The following is a 16,357-nucleotide window of genomic DNA, read 5'->3' on the forward strand; positions in this document are numbered from 1 at the left end:
TCATTCGAAGGGCCATTGCAAAGTTCAACCAAACTAATTTCATTTCTGTAAGAATAATAAAGTACTCTCGAAAAAGCATAACGAAGCATTTCTGTTATTATTAAATTATCATCAAAGTTGCCGATAATAGGCGTAGATGATCCGTCATTAAAATCAAACACATATAGGCATAATGTCCCAACAAATTGTCACCGGCCAGACCACACACTTCCAGGGGCTCGCCTCCATACTAGTTAATGTCCCTCACGCCAAGAGACATCATTAGAGGCAGCCCAAGCTGAAAACAAGTGAGAGGCTAGCCAACTCAGTCGTGCCTCTAGTTTGTGTCTCCTGGAGTGAGGGAAACTCTTGCGTATGGAGACTTACCCCTGGAAGTGTGTGTGTTCTTCATGTAATATACATATTGGTTTATTACACGCTCTCGTTTATATTTTGAGCGCATCGAAAGGTAGTTTGATGTGGAATTCATCACATCGGACGACACGCACGTTTATACAGGCAAAACTTGGTCGTTGTGCGCACAATTTATGACTTTATATGTACTAAATGGCGTTTCCTTCGCCGTTTATGAATAGGCCTTTCCTAAAAGGCAAGGGGCATCTTGTTTAAAAAGTCCCCGCGCACGTGCATACTAACCGGATAAACGTCACGCATTCCGCGGCGGGTGTTGGATTATTAGGATATAAAGTCTTCTAGAGGTTATGTTTAGCGGCTGCGCAAGTAATTTTGGTAAGATCCGATGCTGCTAGAATTGAACTGCTCAAGTGAGCTGCTCTTGGACCTTTTACCCAGAATTCCTCTCGTTTTCGGAAAGGCAAAGTTCACCTAATCCACTATTTGCTGGACTTAATAACGGCCAATGTTAGTGCTGGCAGATGTTCAATTACAACAAGAAACAAATGATTGAATTAATTTTGGATAATTTAGGAATATTATCAGCCGATTGAAAATCAATTATAAATAACGGAGTTGTTTTGGTGATTTCCACTAACGTTTTATAATTAAATAAAATGAAGTAAAGTTTAAGATAATGTACCGTCAGTTAAAAGCAATATCTAATCAATTTAGATAAATTAGTAGTTAGCGACAAATTATCTCTTCCTGGCGAATAATTTCAAATGAAGCCTGATGTTAAGGTATATTCGTGATTAAACGATACAAATGGAAAGAAATTATTTCATGTCCTCAAACGTTACTTTATTTGGAGAACTGTATTTGTATCTATTAATTAGTTAAAAAGTTTGCCCATCTCTGTTAAAAAGTAAATATATATGAATAAATTTTAAAAAGTAATCTTTAAAAGCAAAGGCCCCTCTGTAACGAATCAATAGAGTATTATTATACCCTATTGTAAACCTTTTCAAATGCTAATATATACTTACCACCCGCCACGGTGATTAGGATCGGGGTGTCGCGCGGAACTGCAAAAGATTAGTTTACAATTAATAAATGATTCATTAGTTTACAGTTAATAAATGATGCATTATTTAAAAAAGTTTTCTATTTACCGTCAGATTGGTTTAACGTTATCTCGCGATGATCGGCGCCAGGAATCGGAGGTCCTTCCTGAATGACAACAGCCTGGGCTGGTTGTTGAATTCGCTCAAGCGGGTCATCGCGAGGAAGGATGTTTGGAGGAGGGGAAGGAGTACCAGGGTATGGGGGAGGAGGGGTTTCGATACGGGGCCGGTATTCAGTGTTGATAACGTTACGTAAAATGGGGATATCTATGTCACCATCGTCACCCCAATTACTCTCCCACGAATAAGGAGATTCAGCACCGGCCGGAATTAAATTACGATTGGGTGCCGGCGAAACCGGAGCTTCGTCGGCTAAACCCCAATCGACCGAGCCGGCGCGGCTCTGAGGTGCCATTTCTTGAGCGTTGAAAAAGACCTCAATTTTCCTAGCTCTTACCAGAGCGCATCTATCTCCGTTATGCGGGAATCGTAAATGGGGGTCATAGACATCTTCCCCTCCCGGCATAATGCGAATTGAAGGGGCACTCAACCTTCCTATATCCACAACCCGGAGGGTTCCAAGAAAAAAATTTAAAAATTCTTTTTGATCTGGCCCTTTTACGTAAACGGTATCGCAACCTCGGGTTAATTGTTGAAGTACGGTTCGGATCTCGTCTTGACCGTATTCACCATCACGCCCCAAACCGGAATGTCTGAGGTTATTATAAATAACCGTGTTATCCGTTCTACGGAAACACTCCTCGTCAGGAATTTGAAAATTCCTAACGCTACGTTCACCGCTATCGCGTATGCAGCCTATCTATTAAAATGAAAACACACGTATAAGGAAAAATTCTAAAATATTAGTTAAGATTTAATACCTCTTTGACTAGAAACCTACAACGTAGGTTCCTAGCGCGACTAAAAACGATCGCGAAGCTCGTGGCGATAAAGATAAGGGACTCCCTATTTTAAAATATAAGTCTCTTAATCGAGGGTTTAAATCTAATAGAAAATACTTACATTATATGTATATATTAAGTTTTTAAAAAGACTTCTGAGTAAAGAAGAGGTTATAGATATATGGTGATGCGTTAGAAACTAAAAGACACTAAGATAAGGGTCACTGTTGCCTAACCATTTTAAAATACTAGAAAAATACTTACATTTTTATATTGCGAGACTAGAAGAAGAAGTTATTGAGTTTATGAAATTTTATTGCGTTGTAGAGAATACAAAGGCTTAAACGCTGTATTTATACATTTTTTCTCACCCACGAGTATACTAGGAGTCCGATAGTAACACGAAACCGTTCATCGGTGATAGTATAATTAGTTATAAAATTTTCGATAGTTAAGTGTAGCCTTAAGATTACACGTGAAAGACTTGGATAAAAAATTAAAGGAAAACAGATGTGTTTGGAGACTTTGAAAAATAAAAGATACGAATGAAATATAATATTATTTAATCTATACATATATAATAACATAAATAAAGACGATCATCGACGATAGGAAAGATTTATAAAATATCTATAACTAAGTTTAAGATTACAACTGAACGAGTTATATAAAGTTAAACTAAACCAGATGTGTTTGGAGACTTAAAAATAAAAGATGCGTATGTAATTTAATATTATAACGCGAATAAATACGTTCATCGGCCTATGGGAAAGAGTTAGTTATAAATTGTCACACGCCGAAAACTAATTTAATTTTGACCTTAAGGTTATAATTATTCAATTTCGTTAAAAAGAAACAGATGTCGTTGAAGGTTTAAATATAAATTTAATTTACTGAATATATAATGACGTAGTTAAGTAATATGAAACCCTCTCGGACGTAAAGCTAGAAAAGATAACAACCGTATAGTATAAAAGCTCAGACTCAACGTTCGAGATTCATTCGTGCCGAAATTACTGCATTAACATCTCGCAGCAAGAAATTTCTATTCCTGAGAATGGTGAGTACTTTATACTTTTTCAATGAGATTAGAAGATTTAGTTCATAGGAAATAGGCATTTCAATAGGCCGAATCAAAGGATGAGACACAATCCTGTGACAAAGAAGTAGAGACCTTGTTATCTCAGTCGGGATTTAAAAAGGAAGATTGGAAAGATCATATAATAGAATATGGTCGGGATAGATTATTAGGTGTTAAAATATCGTCGTTCAATGGTACTCTATACCTTGATATTAGGAGGTACGCGAAATCAAAGAACCCGCGAAAACCGTTTCCCATCCCTACTAAGGACGGTATATGTATTAAATACGAGAGCGCATTTGAACTGAAATCAATTCTGAACAACGCTCAGGGAGATTGGGGCGCAACGGTATATATGTCAGAAGAACCCATTCAAATAGCCACCACGCCTGACCGAGAAATAGCCACCTTTAAATACAGAGGACAACCCTATGAGAAGCAGTTCGTAATTAGAGATTCAGACGATCTCCATAACATAATAGTTGCCTTGGAGAAAACAATCAATAGATTTGAAGAACTTTCCCATTAAGAAAAAAATGTCGGACACTTCGTCATCCTCAGATGATGAACTTTATCCCATCGATTTATCCACAAAATTTAGACCTGAACAATATTTCAAGATAGACAAAATATCTAATCGAAAATCTAGAAAATATAAATGTATTACAACAGAATATAATGTTAAATTTCGTAACTTAGAAGAACTAAAATTAACAAAAATTCACGAACAACTTTCCCAAATATTAACATCTCTTATAAACCAAATCACGCAAAATAATGAAGAGTATAACTTAATTAGATTCGCCATAAGCTCCGACGCGTTAGAGAACCCTGTAAATTTAAGATTTATGGCGATAAATGAGTTAACTCCTGATCGATTACTCTCTAGTATCGAAAAGGTGGCTCAGTCCAAACGTAGTCTTTTATTAGAGGGTTCTCTAAAAATTGATGTTATTCTTTTAAAATGCAATGTTCCAATGACAGGTAGAAAAGCGGTGCATAATCGAACTATAGCTGAACTGGATAAATATATTGATCAAGGTTATGCTTACATACCTATTAGAAATAATGATACTCTATGCGTTTCTAGAGCCTTAGCCGTGGGTAAAAGTCTAGCTGATCGAACTTATTTAAAATCAATAGGAAAGCTAAACGAGTTTAATCAATGGAGCTTCCGATTATTAAGAAATGTAGACCACCCTTCCCAAAAAACCGCGGCTTTAGAGTTACACGCATTAGCCGAAGTCCCGGAGGGTCCTGTAGATTTATTGGGTGTTCAAAAGTTTCAAAATGCCTTGTCAGATTACCAGATTGTAATTTTTTCAGCGGAAGAGAAGTTTGAGAAAATATTTATAGGTCCTCACAAGGAAAAAAAATTTTCCTCCTCAAAGTTGGGAATCATATGCATGTTGTACGGTCTTACATCTCAATGTTCGCGGCTAAGGCTTATTGTCAATACTGTTTAACCCTATTTTACGGTCTGGAAGAAAAATCTAGTCATTCTTGCTCGGAAACGGCTAAGTGTTACCGCTGTTTAACAACGGAGGCTTATCATGAAAAAGACGAGTATAAACTCATAAGATGCGAGGAGTGTAATAGATATTTAAAGGGAACCGAATGTTTCAATAACCATAAGAGTAACGGAACATGCGATTCTTTGAAACGATGCGGAAATTGCGCTCGCGAAATAAAACCAAATCATAAGTGTGATCTAAATTGCAAAAATTGTAAAATTACGCATGAAAAAAATCATTGTTGGGTGATGCCCCTAGATATTGATTATCCTCCTGTTCGTCTTCTATACTTCGATTGTGAAACTATCCCTTTAAATAATGAACACACTCCCGTACTCTTGGTTTCCGCTGCGCAAGAATCCGTTGATTCAAAAGAATTTACCATTCGTGTCTTTAGGGGCTTTGATTGTATAAAGGATTTTATAGACTATCTTTTCCAATGTGAGACAAGCTCTATTAAAAAGGGAAATAAGAAAGTAAAGGTTGCGCGAATGTTGTTTTCCGATGTAATCTGCTGCGCTCATAACGGGGCAGGGTTCGATTTTTTCTTTATATTGAAAGAAATACTTAGAAGGAATATAGTTCCTGAGCCTATCTTCAACGGTTCAAAAATCATGGCACTCTTCTTAAAAAATCTAAAGATCAAATTCATTGACAGTTACAGATTTATTAGTGTCCCCTTAAGAAAATTTTCATCTACATTCGATCTCGGGGAAGAAAAAAAAGACTATTTCCCGCATCTGTTCCATAATGAAAAAACGTTAGACTATGTAGGCCCTATACCCGAGATACATCAATTTGAGCCCGATAATTTTAAAGATAAGGAGCACGCGGATTTTATGAAATGGTATTCGGAAAGAAAGGATAAGCCCTATAATCTGAGACAGGAGCTTGAAACATACGCTATTCAAGATGTTAAGGTCCTACAATTAGGAATGGAAAAATTTAGAGAGTTATTTAGGAGTGTCTCCGGGGTCGACGTGCTTAACGTAGGTGGTATTACCATAGCGGGAACAGTAACTAATATTTTCCTTCACAAACATCTTGAAAAATACACACTAGGTGTCGTACCTGCAAAGGGTTTTCGTGGAAATTTTAGTATCGGAGCCTTAAAGTGTATAGCCTTGGAAGAAAAATTACGCGGGGTAAAATTTCAAACTGCCTTGTCATTGGAAGGGGAAAAAAGGGTGTCAAACTATTTAGTCGACGGATATTGTAAAAATCCTGAAATTGTTTTAAATAATAACGGATGCGTCTATCACGGATGTGTAAAACACACAAAACATTACGAGTACAATCCTATAGTTAAAGATCTAAACAGAAATGTCTACGAAAGAACTCTAGATAGGGAAAATTATCTAAAAAAGATTTTACCGAACGCCGAACACCTCAATATTTGGGAATGCGAGTTCAATGAGAGATTACGAGATGATCCTGACGCTAAACTCTATTGTGACAGTTTAAAATTTAAACAACCAATTGGATCCAGGAGTGCCTTGTACGGGGGAAGAAGCGAGTGTATATGTCTGTATTATAAGGCAAAACCGGGCGAGTCTATTCAATACCTAGATATCTGCTCGCTCTATCCTTACGTATGTAAATGGGGCGTATTTCCTAAAGGTCATCCTGAAATTATTACGAAAGACTTCAACTTTGAACCTAATTTTTATTTCGGTCTTATTTCTTGTCGAGTATTAGCGCCTGAAAATCTATTTTTGCCTGTCCTTCCAATTAAAACTAAAAAGAAACTTTTCTTTGCTTTGTGTTTAAAATGCGTTGAAACTGAACAATCAGTCTGTACACATAATTCGGAAGAAAGATCCTTCTGTGGTTGTTGGCCAAGTCCCGAGGTATATCTAGCTGTTAAAAATGGATATAAGATTCTAGAGTTTTTTGAAGTCCAACATTACAAAGATAAGTTTGACAGAAAAGAAAATACCGGTTTATTTGACACGTTCATTGATTGTTACCTTAAAATTAAACAATCTAGTTCAGGTTGGCCTTCGGGAATAGAAAGCGAAGAGCAAAAAGAAGCGTATTTAAAATCAATTTATGACCGAGAAGGAATAGTTATTAATAAAGAAAAGATAGTGGACAACCCCACTCTCCGCGCCATTAGTAAACTATGTCTAAATTCGCTTTGGGGAAAAATGGGTTACAATACGGATAAGAGAAAAAATGTATACATTGACTCTTACGCTGGATTAGTTCAGATAATAACTGATGAAACGAAAGAACTGTTAGACCTGAAACCGGTAAACGATAAAATCTGTTTAGTCAGTTATAAACTAAAAAAAGAATACGCTCCTACCTACTACAAAGGAAGTCCCACGATAGCTTCCTTTGTTAGTTCATTAGGACGTATCGAGTTGTATAATACGATAAGTAAAATGGGTAAGAGGTTACTTTATTGTGACACTGATTCATGTATAGTTGTAACAAAGGAAGGGGAATATCTACCACCCTTATCTAGTAATCTAGGGTGTTGGACGGATGAGTTAAAGGGTGAGACGATTCTCGAATTTGTCTCGACAGGGCCTAAGTCGTACGCTTACCGTACCACAGACGGTAAATCTGTTATTAAAATGAAAGGTATTACCCTTAACAGAAGAAATGAAGAAATCATTAACTTTGATTCGATTAAAAGTGTTTTATATAGTCCCTCTAAAACTTTGTCGGTCACCGTTCCATTTAATGTTGTAAGACGTAAAGAAACAGCTACACTTTTATTAGGCAATCTAAAGAAAACCTTTGGATATAGTTTCAATAAACGTAGAGTCTTAGAGGATTACACAACACTTCCTTACGGATATTTAAATCATCAAGACCCGTCTGCCACGTCAAATGAGAAAACGGACCACTAAACATCGGGTCACGTTTTCCCACCTTGTTAAAGTGAGAGTGATACCGTACGAAGATCGAGTCAACTACGAGTTCATAGACGATATTAGAGAACGTTTTAACAAGTTGGGAAAGCCAAAATATTACCTCTCCGAGTGGAGATGACTATCACTACCCCTTAAACAACCTAAATATATGCATCTATCGCTTTTTTTAATTCTTTGCAAGTGCAGGAATTCAATTTTAAAATAGTCAATTGTTCAAGCCTTTTCAATATCTCTCAATTGCTGGGGAAACTCTACTCTCTTGCTATACCTCAACCGTATTCTTAGTCTACCAGTATGACTTGTAACATTTGTCCATATCAAAGCTGAATCATACATCGCCACACAAAAAGCAAATGTCCCCAAAACATGGAAGCCACAACCCAATCACACATAAGCTAGGCTCGTACTTGTTCATCGCTTTCGATGATTTCACTAATATTAGCATTAACATTTTGTACATTATTGGGTTCCTTATTAATAGATATGCCTACGCCTACAGTACTTTCAATAGAACATTTATTTAATGCATTATCTTTCGTACGATCATGGCCAACTGGCCTCGTGGTAGGACCAACATTTTGCGTGCTAGAACCTGTTCCAGAAACAGCCTTTTTTTCCGCGGCTAACGCTCTTCTCCTTTCATTTTCTCGTTTCCTAAATTCAGGATCTGACCTTTTTGCCCTCATTCTTTCCCTTGCCTTTCGTTTTCTGATTTCCTCTTTACTTAAATTATTATCTTCCTCCATTTACTTATTAATCAGTTAAATACTCACAAAGGTTGGCAAAATCAATCTCCTTAAATACTCACACAGGTTGGCAAAATCAATCTCCTTCAGTAATACGTAAGGCTTAATTATATTATTTGCCGAACAAAATTAATCGAGCAAATTTAACACTTAACTTCTTCCTTCGAAATTCTATCAAAGAATGAATCAACTGTTTAAAAAAAGGTTTTTTTCTCGAATAGGGCGCTATTAGAGTAATTATAGACCGAGTAGCGCCGATTGGTGAAATTCGACGTCACAGATCAAAGGTTTCATCTACGGCGGTGCACGCATTTTGTTTCGCGTGTACGTGAATAGATGGCGTTATACACTCCCTCCATCAGTTCGGAACTGCAGAACTGATTTGAAACGATCTAAATCCCACAATCCATATGTCGTCTGCTTTTGTTTCATGTAATAGGAAAAAGTACGTTAACGTTTAAGCTAAGGCAAGGCAACGGGTAATATAGGCGGCAATGGTAGGTAACATGAAGGTATGTATATATATGTAAATGTATTTTATCCATTAACTGAGTACACCAACAATGTGTTTATGTATATACTATTTATTCGTGTAGTGAAGAATAGGTACACCTTTGAGCGTTTTCGTTACATGCTTCGCTCGTATATGAACACGGGTACGTACATATTTCGCTATTGCCTTCGATCTTACACTGCAACACTCGCGAAAGATGTGTCTGTACCTGTCTGTATAGTCATGAACTGACTTGGAAAATACATTAAAAGGATCGGTTACTGTATCTAGGTTATCTAAATGTTTCTCCCTCAAACATTCTTCGCAGGACGTAATAAACTTGAGGAATAACGTTGATGGCTGTTTGAGGTTTCCGAAAGCTTTGTTTCCAGCATGAATTGCATCAGGATGCAGGGTATGGTTAGATTGGGGGTCGCAAATGCTATCGAAACATTGACAACACACCTTGTTTTCAAGTGAAAAGCAAATGTAGCCTGCTAGATAGTAGACTGACATACTGTCTAATGTTACAGGTATATCTATTGGGTTAGTGCTAGTAAGCCCTAGAGTGTCAACAATAAATCCCAGGCTATCAGGACCATTACACGCGTGCATATCATATGATCTACTTAAGTAACATTCATCCTCAGGCGAAATATCACCTTCCATGACGTCTACTTGGAGGAATGCGTTATCGGGATCAGGTAATTGATGCGAGTCATCCGCCTCTTGGTATCTTTCAAAGACTTCCAGTAATTCACGCTGAGCATCTGGAATGCGTTCTGTATCAGGCATATGCAGGACAGGATGTAGTTCTTCAACGACATTGCAGGCAAACATGGTATCCGTTGCATTACAACTCACATTATTGTCAGAGGGTACTGTGACACTATCACGTTCCAAAGGCTCATGAAGGTTGCAATGTCTACGAGACACTGGTGGTTTTACTATGGTAGTCAAAATGTCTGGTGAGATATATTCCTGCAGTTGTTTAATAAGCAATTTTCGTAATCGCTGTCTAAATGCCTTTGCTGTAGGGTATCTATTTCCTCTGTCACGTATACGACCGAACAAACTCTCTAAGGCGTTTTGATTGAATCGTCCTGGCATGATATATGTAAACCCATCCTGTCTTAGGTACTCGTCTAAGTGAAGTATTGATATTGTTGACATTATTAACCCTGTCTGGACATTACTTCTTGTAGCAGACGTCTTCTCTCTACATTTAAGGCCTTGCTCTTGCAACAACCTCGCATGATTGCAAACCAATTGCACATCAAACGGCAGAACCAAGCAGTTGTCTTCGCAGCTTGGTCAAGCCTATTTACCTGCACAAGTGTTTCCAAGGCCGCAGCTGTGGAGCTACTTAAGACGTCTTGCGCAAGTGGAACCCTCATTTTTTGGTAATGCGATGGATTTACATGTGTCGCGGTCAGTTTTGGTGCCAATTTTAATTCAGACGTTGATTGCAGGTTCACAAGTTCCCTTATGTACTTCACATCAACGGTGTCACTTGGAAGGTCATATTGAGCTACAATATCGGGTGGTATTTTCATGGTGTTGTTCAAGAGCGCTGTTCTAATATTCTTGAACACATGGGGTGGATCAGCCATCACATAAATGTCTTTACTTGGTTTGCACGGGTGAGGAAATGTGTTTCGTCTCTCATGTGCATTAACCTTGATCCCCATAAGATTTAAACTTCTAAGGTTGTTGGGACCCATGTCACTCACTAGTGAAACCACTTGCAGGCCAATATTGTCAAGAGCTTTGATACAGTCCATGATTAATTGTGTTTGATCTCGTCCATTGACACTGTTTCCTGTTAGGTGGTACGCCAAAATATATTTCCACTTTTGACTAGCGGAGCGTACCATTATCACAGCAGCATGGGTAGCCTTGTTGTCTCCTGGAAGGGTTGCGTTACCAATTACTTGTTTCAGCCCAGCATCGTATTCAAGCGCTTGCCTAATCTGGATCTCGTCCACCAGTATGACCACTTTCCGTTGCATGTCTGTTAGACTTATTACATGGGTTTTAAGGATATTCAGTGCATCGTCTTGAATTCCAGGAGGTGCCTGGAACACTTCAATGGACTTTTGCAATGTTCTAATTGCGGGTAATGGGAATCCACGGTGTCTAAGATACTGATAACCTTTGTTGCCAACATTATGAAGTAAAGACAAGGATTCACACTTGGTTTGAGCTGACCACTGGCAATTACGTGTGATGTCCACTACACGTTTTATCTGATCTTCAGTGAAAAGCTTCTCCCAAGCTAGTTTGTACGCGTTAAGGCGTTGAATTGTCTTTACGAGTTCCTTATTCTCGTTCGATAACCGTTGAATAGTTAAATGCGATACAAGCACCTCATCGCTGTCATTGCGTGTGTTGTGTGTGGCATCTACGGTTTGGGTTAGCTTATGTGCCATAGAATCATCTGGGTGAAGTGTTTGTGTCGCTTGAGTTAATGTACTATTTGATGATGTTTGACACATTGTAACACTTAACGTTGATTCATGGGCTTGGATTAGCTGTTGGGTAGCGTTAGTTTCAACATCTTGATCCCTGATATTGATAGATACATTGGCACCTTCAGGATCATTGTCTTGATTCGTTGTGTTACACATAGGTGTATCGCTCGTGGCACGCTATGGATACCAATATGATATACCATTATTAGACAGTGATACCTATTAAGGCAACTAGTATTACATCGAATCGACTGTACGACTATGAGGCTGGGTGGATGTAATTGGGACATCTTGCTATGATTGCAGTAAGAGCTGCTAATTTGAGCCTATCGAATAGTGCGTCGCGACAATAATAGTAACATGTGTCTTACCGTTATACAGGAGAGTGTATTGCTGTGAGAAGGGATCACAGATATACGTCGCTGGAATCGGGAAGCAATTGTAGGAATGGCCAACGGTAACTTCTGTCCTTTCACACCAAAGGCGGTGGTTGCAAAATGATCCTATTGTTATAAACGCCATTATAGTAATAATAATAAATTATTGTCACATGAAGGATATTTAATAAATATTTGAGAATTATTGCTGTACTTCTATTCGTACCTTACAAACACTGAGGTTAGTCAATGGTTTATTGGTTGGCCGACCAAGAAACAAAAGCCACTTCCTATTGATATCGGGGGTTCTTGGTATCCGATACATTGGTATCCCTGAATCCGTTCTGTTGCTGCAGTGCAATACAGCACACTTTCGTTGCTTAACACCTACCATGGCTTTGTTTTGAACAAATGACACAATTTTATCGCAATAAAGCTTTATTATCTCCATAACAAAATACAATGATGTCATAAACGGTTTTTAACACGTTTAAAACTCGCGGGCAGTTCCGGTTTACCACTTGTTGGTTCGTATCAAATCAGTTCTGCAGTTCCGAACTGATGGAGGGAGTGTATAACGCCATCTATTCACGTACACGCGAAACAAAATGCGTGCACCGCCGTAGATGAAACCTTTGATCTGTGACGTCGAATTTCACCAATCGGCGCTACTCGGTCTATAATTACTCTAGGCGCTATCATACCAACAGCAATTCCGTCATATTTAAAAAATATACATTGCCAACACTTTTTTCAAATAAAGAATGATAAAAGTGCGTAAAAAAGGTCTTTCACAAATAGGCCTAGGGGGCGTATAAACTAAACAGCAACAACGCTCTACAGCTACACTAATCTTACACAAACAAGGAGTACTATAAACCCACTACTGGAAGCGGTATTTTTATTCAATCGTAAAACAATTTCGCTTAAGCTTAACATCTCTAGACATCGGTAAAAATGTCTCTATAACTCAAATTCATCTGATTATGTTTTAACAACGTTAAATCTAACTGGGAGTAAGATGAAAGGAGTAGAAGCTTATCTGTCTAAGGAAATATGAAATTTTATCTTAACAGTTCGTTAAACCATAAGTTTATAACGAAAAAACGCGGAAGGGGAAAACGAGCAGACAACAGCGATTTTTGGGGGTAGAAGGTTAAGAGCGCCATCTGTCGTCCGTGCCAAAGTTGAACTTCCACTCGAAACGCAATGAGAAAGTGGATAAAATAATGCCATCAGCTATTTAACTGCGTCGATATATTTAACGACTTGACCCATGACATGCCCATAACACTGGCTTCTATGAATCCTATTTATTCTTGGATGCTAGGAAACTTGGTAGACGTAACAGTCTGTACCAAGTACCCAAGCATCCTTCAATAAACGCCTGGCAACATTGCGGTACGCATGGTACAACTAAAAAATAGGATGTGTATCTATCTTTCCAGTCACTCCAAGTCGTTAAGCCCTCATTACAGAGGATTTGAAACACTATCGTAATTCCAAGTGTCTCGAATCTCTACGTTCCTGTCCATTATGAACAGTGCTGAGAGAAAGATACATCAGAAAGAGCCATTCAAATCGAATTGCCGAAAATATTATCCATATTTTCATTTCATATAACAGAGAAAACAAATTATTATGGTTCTGAGAGGAGCTTCCCATTTTGGTTGTTGTTCTCAAAAATATATCGCAATGCACGGGCCTAGATAGATACAGGAGGCAATGTAGGAAATATAACGCAATGCACGGGCCTAAAAAGATATAAGAGACAATGTACGAAATATAACGCAATGCACGGGCCTTGATAGATATAGGAGGCAATGATTTAACGACTTCGGTACTTGGGTTTATCTTTAATATTTAAATAAATATAATTATTTTTAATTATTTTAATCGCCAGTAAATAACTTTAAAAATAGTTAAATCGTTTAAAATAAAGTTGTTCATAATATATTTCGAAACTTTGCTAATATTGACGTTTAAAATGAAGGGTACCCTTCTTGCCCGCTTTCTTCAAATTTTGGGGTATATATACGATCCGTTTCCATTATAATAATAGATAAAAACGCATTCGCGTGAACCTTTGGTGGAAGCCCTGCCATTGGGAGGCTAGACGTTTCTCGTAACCCTAGCTGATCGCCGCGTATATCTTAAAACCAAATTATAGATAAAAACGCATTCGCGTGAACCGATGGTGGAAGCCCTGCCATTGGGAGGCTAGACGTTTCTCGTAACCCTAGCCGCTCGCCGCGTATATCTTGAAACCAAACGATGACGAAGGAAGAGAAGCCAGAATGGACTGACTGGCGTCCATGTGGAATGGACAAAGACCTAAAGATGGTGGTGCATAGAAGCTGGTGTCAATGTGGAATTGACGAAGAACAGAAGATAGTGGTGCATAGAAGCTGGTGTCAATGTGAAATTGACGAAGAACAGAAGTTGGTGGTGCTTGGAAGCAAGCACGTACAGACTAGTGTCCATGTGGAGTGGACGAAAACCAAAGCTGGTGGTGTTGGAACTCAAGTAGAATAGCCAGAAGAGACAAACCCAAATTTCCGTGAACTGTCAATGCAGTCCGGAAATTGGGAACACGTTTGCTCCGATACGCAAACTGCGAACGCGGTCACGTGGGGTCTGACAGACAGACACACACACACACACACACACACACACACATACGGGCACACGATTGACACTTGGGGACCGGTAAGGAGTGATTGACATCTGAGGACCCAATTAACTATAGTTCATTAAAAAGAGGATTTCATAATTAGTTGAGCGCCGTAAAGCATATAATTAAACACTCGCTGTGGAAAAAGAACCCAAGACATTTATATGTAGGGACCTGAAAACACACGATATTTTCACCGCATAAATGGGGACCTTAATTCCAGATTACTTTCAAATTTCAGATATAGATGTCGCTAGGTGAAAGTCCCCACTTGTCAATGAAGTCACTGCGTGGATCTTGAAAGTGTATAATCAAAAAATGTCCCCAGATATAAGGTTGGAAGACTGTTTAGGTCCCCACTTGTAAACCTGAAATCAGCTCAAAACTTAAGTGTTAAGCCTTTAATAGGTCCGATTACCTAAATTTCATTATAATAATCAATATTTAAAATATAAAATTAAAATATACATGAAATTAGAAAATGTGTGTTTAAAAGACCCCACTTGTCTGTTGAAATGACGGTGAAGGTCCCCACTTGTAAATTTATCGAGTGTGAAAAATGAAATTGAAATACTTGATTGAACCATATAGGCTTTGACACTAATTTAAAACCTAATAATTTATACACAAATGTCCCCAGATATAAGGTTGGAAGACTGTTTAGGTCCCCACTTGTAAACCTGAAATCAGCTCAAAACTTAAGTGTTAAGCCATTAAAAGGTCCGATTACCTAAATTTCATTATAATAATCAATATTTAAAATATAAAATTAAAATATACATGAAATAAGAAAATGTGTGTTTAAAAGACCCCACTTGTCTGTTGAAATGACTGTTAAGGTCCCCACTTGTAAATTTATCGAGAGTGAAAAATGAAATTGAAATACCTGATGGAACCATATAGGCTTCGACACTAGTGCAAAATCTAATAATTTATACACAAATGTCCCCAGATATAAGGTTGGAAGACTGTTTAGGTCCCCACTTGTAAACCTGAAATTAGCTCAAAACTTAAGTGTTCAGCTAGAAATAGGACTGATTACTTAAATTTCATTCTGATAATCAATATTTACACTATAAAATTAAAATATACATGAAATTAGAAAATGAGTGTTTAAAAGACCCCACTTGTCTGTTGAAATGACTGTGAAGGTCCCCACTTGTAAATTTATCGAGTGTGAAAAATGAAATTGAAATAACTGATGGAACCATATAGGCTTTGACACTAATTTAAAACCTAATAATTTATACACAAATGTCCCCAGATATAACGTTGGAAGACTGTTTAGGTCCCCACTTGTAAACCTGAAATTAGCTCAAAACTTAAGTGTTAAGCTAGAAATAGGACTGATTACTTAAATTTCAATATAATAATCAATATTTAAAATATAAAATTAAAATATACATGAAATTAGAAAATGTGTGTTTCAAAGACCCCACTTGTCTGTTGAAATGACGGTGAAGGTCCCCACTTGTAAATTTATCGAGTGTGAAAAATGAAATTGAAATACTTGATTGAACCATATAGGCTTTGACACTAATTTAAAACCTAATAATTTATACACAAATGTCCCCAGATATAAGGTTGGAAGACTGTTTAGGTCCCCACTTGTAAACCTGAAATCAGCTCAAAACTTAAGTGTTAAGCCATTAAAAGGTCCGATTACCTAAATTTCATTATAATAATCAATATTTAAAATATAAAATTAAAATATACATGAAATAAGAAAATGTGTGTTTAAAAGACCC

At 37.6% G+C, this 16,357-nt stretch overlaps 2 protein-coding genes across 26 annotated transcripts; both read left to right on the top strand.

The window, feature by feature from the left end:
• Positions 1 to 3,979: 3,979 nt before the first annotated feature.
• LOC149655973 (uncharacterized) lies at positions 3,980 to 7,821 on the top strand. The gene is made up of 2 exons (XM_089845088.1): positions 3,980 to 4,756; positions 4,888 to 7,821. Exons 1-2 carry the CDS (start codon positions 3,980 to 3,982, stop codon positions 7,819 to 7,821), a joined length of 3,711 nt encoding a protein of 1,236 aa, XP_089701214.1.
• Positions 7,822 to 8,823: 1,002 nt separating this feature from the next.
• On the top strand, positions 8,824 to 12,140 carry LOC149655974 (uncharacterized). Of its 25 annotated transcripts, none has more exons than XM_089844947.1 (10): positions 8,824 to 9,103; positions 9,188 to 9,247; positions 9,413 to 9,630; positions 9,735 to 9,788; positions 9,876 to 10,052; positions 10,122 to 10,221; positions 10,290 to 10,487; positions 10,557 to 11,074; positions 11,156 to 11,863; positions 11,940 to 12,140. In XM_089844947.1, exons 3-5 carry the CDS (start codon positions 9,609 to 9,611, stop codon positions 9,995 to 9,997), a joined length of 198 nt encoding a protein of 65 aa, XP_089701073.1. In that variant the 5' UTR covers positions 8,824 to 9,103; positions 9,188 to 9,247; positions 9,413 to 9,608; the 3' UTR covers positions 9,998 to 10,052; positions 10,122 to 10,221; positions 10,290 to 10,487; positions 10,557 to 11,074; positions 11,156 to 11,863; positions 11,940 to 12,140. The 25 variants fall into 25 exon arrangements, 19 of the variants coding, with proteins under 19 accessions (XP_089701073.1, XP_089701074.1, XP_089701062.1 ...); XM_089844948.1 differs by having other exon boundaries at positions 9,413 to 9,499; XM_089844936.1 differs by lacking the exon at positions 10,122 to 10,221.
• Positions 12,141 to 16,357: the final 4,217 nt, after the last annotated feature.

Source organism: Phalangium opilio, unplaced genomic scaffold, assembly GCF_054372755.1.
Source record: "Phalangium opilio isolate 3A_F unplaced genomic scaffold, DU_Popi_V2 ptg000078l_1, whole genome shotgun sequence".
Taxonomy (NCBI): Eukaryota; Metazoa; Arthropoda; class Arachnida; order Opiliones; family Phalangiidae; genus Phalangium; species Phalangium opilio.

Excerpts from the sequence above, each read along its gene's own strand:
- LOC149655973 (XM_089845088.1), top strand. The coding sequence starts at position 3,980 with ATGTCGGACACTTCGTCATCCTCAGATGATGAACTTTATCCCATCGAT. Across the intron at positions 4,757-4,887 it reads CCTTGTCAGATTACCAGATT|GCTTATTGTCAATACTGTTT; the intron begins GTAATTTTTTCA and ends TTCGCGGCTAAG.
- LOC149655974 (XM_089844929.1), top strand. The coding sequence starts at position 9,994 with ATGAAGGTTGCAATGTCTACGAGACACTGGTGGTTTTACTATGGTAGT. Across the intron at positions 10,053-10,289 it reads TATGGTAGTCAAAATGTCTG|CAGACGTCTTCTCTCTACAT; the intron begins GTGAGATATATT and ends TACTTCTTGTAG. Across the intron at positions 10,488-10,556 it reads AGTGGAACCCTCATTTTTTG|GTTCACAAGTTCCCTTATGT; the intron begins GTAATGCGATGG and ends CGTTGATTGCAG.